Genomic DNA, 6302 nt, shown 5'->3' with positions numbered 1-6302 from the left:
ATATATATATATATAGATATAGATAGATATAGATAGATATATAGAGATATATAGAGATATATAGAGATATAGATATATATATAGATAGATATATAGATATATATATATATATATATATATATATAGATATATATAGATATATAGATATATATATATATAGAGAGAGAGAGAGAGATAGAGAGATAGATATAAAAAATATATTAAAATAGTTTGAACCGGTTTTAAGTTCTGAAGAGACTCGAGAGAAATCTGACAGGATGAAGAGCCATTTTGAGACAAAATATTTAATTGTAAATGAACACACACACATTTCTTTCTAAACCTGAAGATATTTTTATTTATAAGCCACTGTTTTATTAGTATTTATGTCTAAAAGTGGAAAACTGAAGATTTGATGTTATTTTTTTCTCTTGTAGAACTTCCATCTGATGGACTACCACCTGGCCATCTTCATCACTGTCATGTTGGCCCGGAGGCTCGTTTGGACCATAGTCTCAGAGGTAAACACACAGATTTGTCCACAGGTGGACACGTCTTTGTCACTGGACATGTCCCCCTTCCTTATCGTCCGTGTGTTCGCTGCAGGTGTCTCAGAGCGGCGGAGGGTCCCTGCTCCGCTACGTGGTTCTGATCGCAGCTCGGCTCAGCCTGCTGACCCTGTGTGGCTGGGTGCTCTGCTGGTCACTGGTCAACCTGTGCCGGAACCACTCTGTGCTCAACCTCCTCTTCCTGGGATACCCGTGAGTCTGCATTCTGGTCCTGTAGCTTGGCACCGGTTCCTCGCTGCAGGGCGAGGGGTGAAACCACATTGTGACGGGGCGGAGACGCTGTTCCTCTCATAAGGCACAGCACAGTTAAATTAGTTTTCTATCACGGTTTGTTTCAGGGAAGGAGGCTGAAAACATGGTCGGAGCTGCAGCTTATAACTTAACTTATAGCACTGTTCTAAATGGTGAAATATATTCGTAGTTCTGACCTGTTGTCGGGTCTTGCTTTTGACATTGTCTACAGAAAACGTTTGTCTGCCACTCCTCTGACAATTAAATCCAAACCTTCTCAAAGTAACAGTCATTGTTTTTCTTCTGTTCAGCAGCTAAGCTGCTCTTGATATCTCCCGTGTTTACTTGTTGCGTTAAACTCTTCCCCCACCTGAAGAAGCAGGAACAAGGGTAACGCACATGGGTGAGGGGCTGGGCTTGTATTCAGTGAGGGAAAAGGAGGGGCTGTGTGAAGTTGGAGGCACAGACAGGAGAAAAAGAACTACATGGATTTCCAAGTTTAACAATACTTGCGATGGTTGCAATAGAACCATTTTAACCATTGTAAATTGAAAAAAATCTTGATCTATCGAGTATATTCGATATATCCCCCAACCCTACCCCGAAACACAGAACATCATTCTCAAGTACACTGATGACACCACCATCTTGGGCCTCATCACCAACAACAATGAGTGCCTACAGAGATGAGGTGAAATCACTGATCAGCTGGTGTCAGGAAAATAACCTCTCTTAATGTCAGCAAAACAAAGGAGATGATAGTGGACTTAAAGAGACAGCGTGGAGGCCACCACTCCACCATCTACATAAGCAATGTTGAGGTGGAGTAAGTCAGCAGCTTCAAGTTCCTCTGCGTTCACATTACTGAGGATTTGTCCTGGACTTTACAGACGCTGTGGTCAAGAAAGCCCAACAAAGGCTCTACTTCCTCAGAAGACTAAAGAAGTTTGGTACAACCACCAGCATCCTCACCAACTTTATAGGTGCACCATGGAGAGCCTGCTGACAGGCTGCATCACAGGGTGGTATGGGAACTGCACCAGTCAGAGCCGGAAAGCTCTACAGAGGTGGTGCAAACAGCAGAGGACATCACTCATAACATTCTCCACACCATCCAGGGCATCTATCACAGTCGATGTCTGCATAAAGCATGCAGCATCATTAAGGACCACACCCACCCAGCACAAGGACTCTAACATTAACTACCCTCAGGCAGACGATACAGGAGTCTGTCATTGCATACAAAAACACTCGCAGACCGTTATTATCCACTCTTGACAAACTGTTCAAACCCCTCAGTGCCTTTCCACTTTTTATCTTGGTATTTGTCCTTCATGTTTTTCTCTTTCATCTCTGTTGTGAAATCTCTCCGTCTTGATTTATCGTCGTTTGCTCTCGGTGATTAATCATCTCCCACTTCCTGTCAGTGTAACTTGTGCCTGTGCTAATGGAGGGAGCTGATGCGTCGAACCATTTGAAAACCGTTTCCTCAGAAACCCACACTCCTCTTTGTTTTCTTGTTTTTTCTCGCCTCCCCTCTCGTCAGGTTCGGCGTGTACGTCCCGCTCTGCTGCTTCCACCAGGAGGGCGGCAAAAGCCCAGCGGCGGTGTCCGACTGCGATTATCCGGCAGAACACCAACAGGCTGAACTGACGGAGTCGCAGCTGTTCCGGCCGCGAGACTTCCTCTTCCTTTTACGAGAGAACCTGAGGGAGCAGTTCTCCAGCCCCCCCCACATGCCCACTCACACGTGCCCCGACACCCCCGAGCTCATCCGAGCCGAGGTGGAGGAGCTGAAGAGCGACTTCAACCGGAGGATCAAGGAGGTTCTGTTCAACTCTCTGTTCAGCGCGTACTACGTGGCCTTCCTCCCGCTCTGCTTCGTTAAGGTTGGAGGTTCTTCTTCTTTCAGCAACCCCCCCCACCCCCCCCACCCACACACACACACTCCGTTTGTTAAAGTAACCCATGTCACCTCAACAGAGCACTCAGTACTACGACATGCGCTGGTCCTGTGAGCACCTGATCATCGTGTGGATCAACGCCTTCGTGATGCTCATGAGTCAGCTGCTGCCTCCTACGTACTGCGACCTGTTGCATCGCTCGGCGGCTCACCTGGGCCGCTGGCAGAAACTAGAGCACGGCTCATACAGCAACGCACCTCAGCATGTGTGAGTTTTCCCCTAAACAAACACACACCCCTGCAGAGGACGCATAACCACGGTGTGCTGTTGGTGTGTTTCAGGTGGTCAGAAAGCACCGTCTGGCCTCAGGGGGTGTTGGTACGACACAGTCGATGTCTCTACAAAGCAGTTGGACCGTTTAACGTCGCTCTGCCCTCCGATGTGTCGCATGCAAGGTTTTACGTGAGTCGCCCCCTTTAATCCTTAAGATGAGGAAATGAGGACCACAGACTTCAGCAGAAATGGGGGGGTCTAGTCCTGGTCCCGGAAGGCCTCCGTCCTGCACGTTCCTCTGCTCCGACACACCTGATCATGATTTACAGGCTGCTGCAGAACATCCTTTGATTCAGGTGTGTTGGGGCAGGGAAACGGGTGAACCTGCAGGAGAGTGGCCCACCAGGACTGGACACCCCTGCGTTAGACATTCCAATCTACATGTTTTTTTAAGGGCCTTTAGTTAAAAAAAAAAACCTCCACATTTCAGGTGTTTTTTAAATCAACAAAATATATTTTATGGAAATTCTGTTTAAGAACAAAAATAATTTCTCCGTTAGTACGCACAAAATTATTTTTAGACATTTAAAAAAAATATTCCAGTCCAGTTGGACCTTCAGGTCCAGTAGCTGAAGGTGAGGCCTCATCTTCGGTCAAACTGGCTGCTGTCTTGAACACAGGGTTTTTTTCTATTTCGTTGTTAATTTTTAACTCTGCTTGTAATAGAACGCTAATTTCTAATTTTCTCGTACTGACCCAGATGTACGAGCGAGCTGCTGGAGCAAGGCGCACCCGCTAATGACGTCCTGCTTCGGGTACAACTGTTCTGAGCCGTGGAGCGTCCGATGCTGCAGCCTGCATGCATGTGCAGCAGCTGTTTCAGACTAAATTACTTGTGCACGTTACAAGAGAGTTTTTGCTCTTTACGTCCAAACTAAGAGTTTTGTCAGATGAGGGACTCTGCAGCAAGTCCAGCCAGAACTGAGGCGTTGTTTCCTCCGGGTGAGTGAAATATTTAATCCGGCAAATTTTTACCGAGGCTCTCAAACATTAAAGCAGAGCAACAACTCGTGGGCTAACATCAAATAAAAAAATACAGCGATGGAGATAAAAAGAAAAATCATTACAGAGAGGAAAGCATTATTTTATGATATAAATATGGGATTAAAAGTTTTTAGTGTTTTTGTACAATGTGACCGTGAAGTAAAGTTACCGTGAGGGCATCTGAAAACATTCTGATCCAAAATAAACACGTTTTCAGGCTTTGTCTTTGGTGGTTAAAACACGATCGATCTCTTCAGTCTGACGACGCCCGCTCTGAGGTTATTAATGACGCTCCAAGAATCATTTTGTGTTTTCCTCGACCCGTCCGCTGTTGATGTGAGCTGAGATGTTTGTGGGTGAAACTTATTCTCAACAATAATCTAAAACGTTTCAGCTTGTCATCATTATAACCAGCTGTGTCTCCGTTTTGAGCCAACCCTCGGACGATCTGTGTGTAAGTTCCAACAACACGTTTGTTGGTTTTAGTAGCACAAACAAAAACAAACTGATGCAACTTGATGTCCATTTATTTATATATGTCGTTTAAAAAACCACACTGCTGACCAAAGTGCTTCACGAGGTTGACGACAAACAGGAAGAACCAGCAGTAACATAAATTAACCAATACCACTTTGGTGATGTCATTTCCTCTTCCACTTAAAAAACTAAAACCTGTTGATAGTTTATCGATACAGTAGTCCCTCGTTTATCGTGGGGGATCCGTACCCTGAAGACCCGCGATAAGTGAAAAACCGCAAAGTAGGAATAGCAGTACAAGTAGCAAGTAGTACTTTATTTTAGTATGTATGTATTCTTCGTGTGTGTATATATATATGTGTGTGTGTGTGTGTGTGTGTGTGTATGTATGTATGTATGTGTATATATATATATATATATATATATATATATATATATATATATATTATATGGTGTTTTAAACCCTTACCACACTCTTGCAATATTCTAAACGTTTCTAAAGCTCTAAAAGAGCACAGAATGTCATGATTTCTGCTCTCAGCCACCTGCAGTTGCTCATGGCCACGCCCACTTCTACGCTTTGCACTGTGAGCAGCTGATCAGCTGCAGCAGAAAGTTTATCCTACAGTAAGGGCTGCACAAAGGTTCAGGAGGAAGCTTTTTCTGCTGCTCTGGACTGCACAAATGTGCAGCAAGTGCTAAAGAATTTAAAACAATTTATTTTAAATAAAAATTTCATGCTGATCGTGCGGCTCATCCATCAGTCAACCAATTGTGTGTCATGTCCAATCTTATTTTGAAAAACCGTGATAGAGCAAGTCTGCGATAAACGAAGCGCGAAGTAGCGAGAGACTACTGTATTTTCAGATGAACACAGGCGATGTTAAGACGGCAGACTGCTGTGTTCTGATGAGAAGAAACGTCTTTCAGAAGTCGTCTAACGTTTAATTAAAAAACTACTCCGTCTCAACAAGTACCCAACCTGAATTAATCAATTTTATTTATAAAGCACCCTTCATACTAAAAGCAGCTCAAAGTGCTGTACTCAGTCTGACATAAGCTGTTAAAAACCAACAAGTTGAATAGAACTCGGACAAGAAAACACAACAAAGAAGAACAGAACTCGAGTTAGTTTTGGTTAAAGTTGGCTTTTGGAAGAATTGTACATTCCAGGAATTTTATTTCCATGGAATCAAAATAAAAAACGCAAACAGAGTTCTCTAAGACTAAACATCCTCTTTTGTTCCGGTGGTTCGAGTCCAGTGACGCAGTGAGATGAGACGTTTGAATGTGGGAGGAGTTTCTGCTGGAATGTGGGAGGAGTTAAGATTCCAAGTGGGCCGCGCCCCTGGACTTTATTCAGGTTCTGGTTTGTTCGGACCCGCTGTCTGTGAGCCGCTTTACACTCATCTGTCCACTTCATGTTCCCCCGTCTCTCAGTTCCTGTTCCACAAGCCGCTGCGGTTCCTGAACCTGCTGATCGGGATCGAGTCCAGTGTGGTTCTGTACCAGCTGTACTCCCTGCTGCGCTCCGAGCGCTGGAACCACACGCTGTCGCTGGGCCTGATCCTCTTCTGCAACTATTACGTGCTCTTCAAGCTGCTTCGGGACCGCATCGTGCTGGGCCGGGCCTACTCCTGCCCCCTGGCCTCCAACAGCTCGGGGTTCAAGTCGCAGTGAAGGACCTGCAGACCTGGACCGGACCGGGGGGGTGGAAAGAGACTGTGGACTCATTTTGTGTTTTGATACGGTTCTATTTTTAATGCAATGTTTATATTGACCTATTTAAAAGAATATTTTATTTTGTATACCGTTTTTGTGTTAC

At 44.7% G+C, this 6302-nt stretch overlaps 1 protein-coding gene across 1 annotated transcript in view; it reads left to right on the top strand.

Moving 5' to 3' along the window:
- Positions 1-6296, top strand: part of tmem39a (transmembrane protein 39A) — a 10177-nt gene extending 3881 nt beyond the window's left edge. The window contains exons 3-8 of the mRNA XM_037696799.1: positions 417-500; positions 586-740; positions 2326-2668; positions 2763-2950; positions 3025-3145; positions 5918-6296. Of these exons, the coding sequence (XP_037552727.1) occupies positions 417-500; positions 586-740; positions 2326-2668; positions 2763-2950; positions 3025-3145; positions 5918-6157 (1131 nt within the window). The 3' untranslated portion in view covers positions 6158-6296. The remainder of the gene's footprint in view (positions 1-416; positions 501-585; positions 741-2325; positions 2669-2762; positions 2951-3024; positions 3146-5917) is intronic.
- Positions 6297-6302: the final 6 nt, after the last annotated feature.

The sequence above is a fragment of the Nematolebias whitei genome, chromosome 2 (genome assembly GCF_014905685.2).
Source record: "Nematolebias whitei isolate Nwh7 chromosome 2, NemWhi1, whole genome shotgun sequence".
NCBI lineage: Eukaryota > Metazoa > Chordata > Actinopteri > Cyprinodontiformes > Rivulidae > Nematolebias > Nematolebias whitei.
This window is presented reverse-complemented; position numbering and strand designations above follow the sequence as displayed.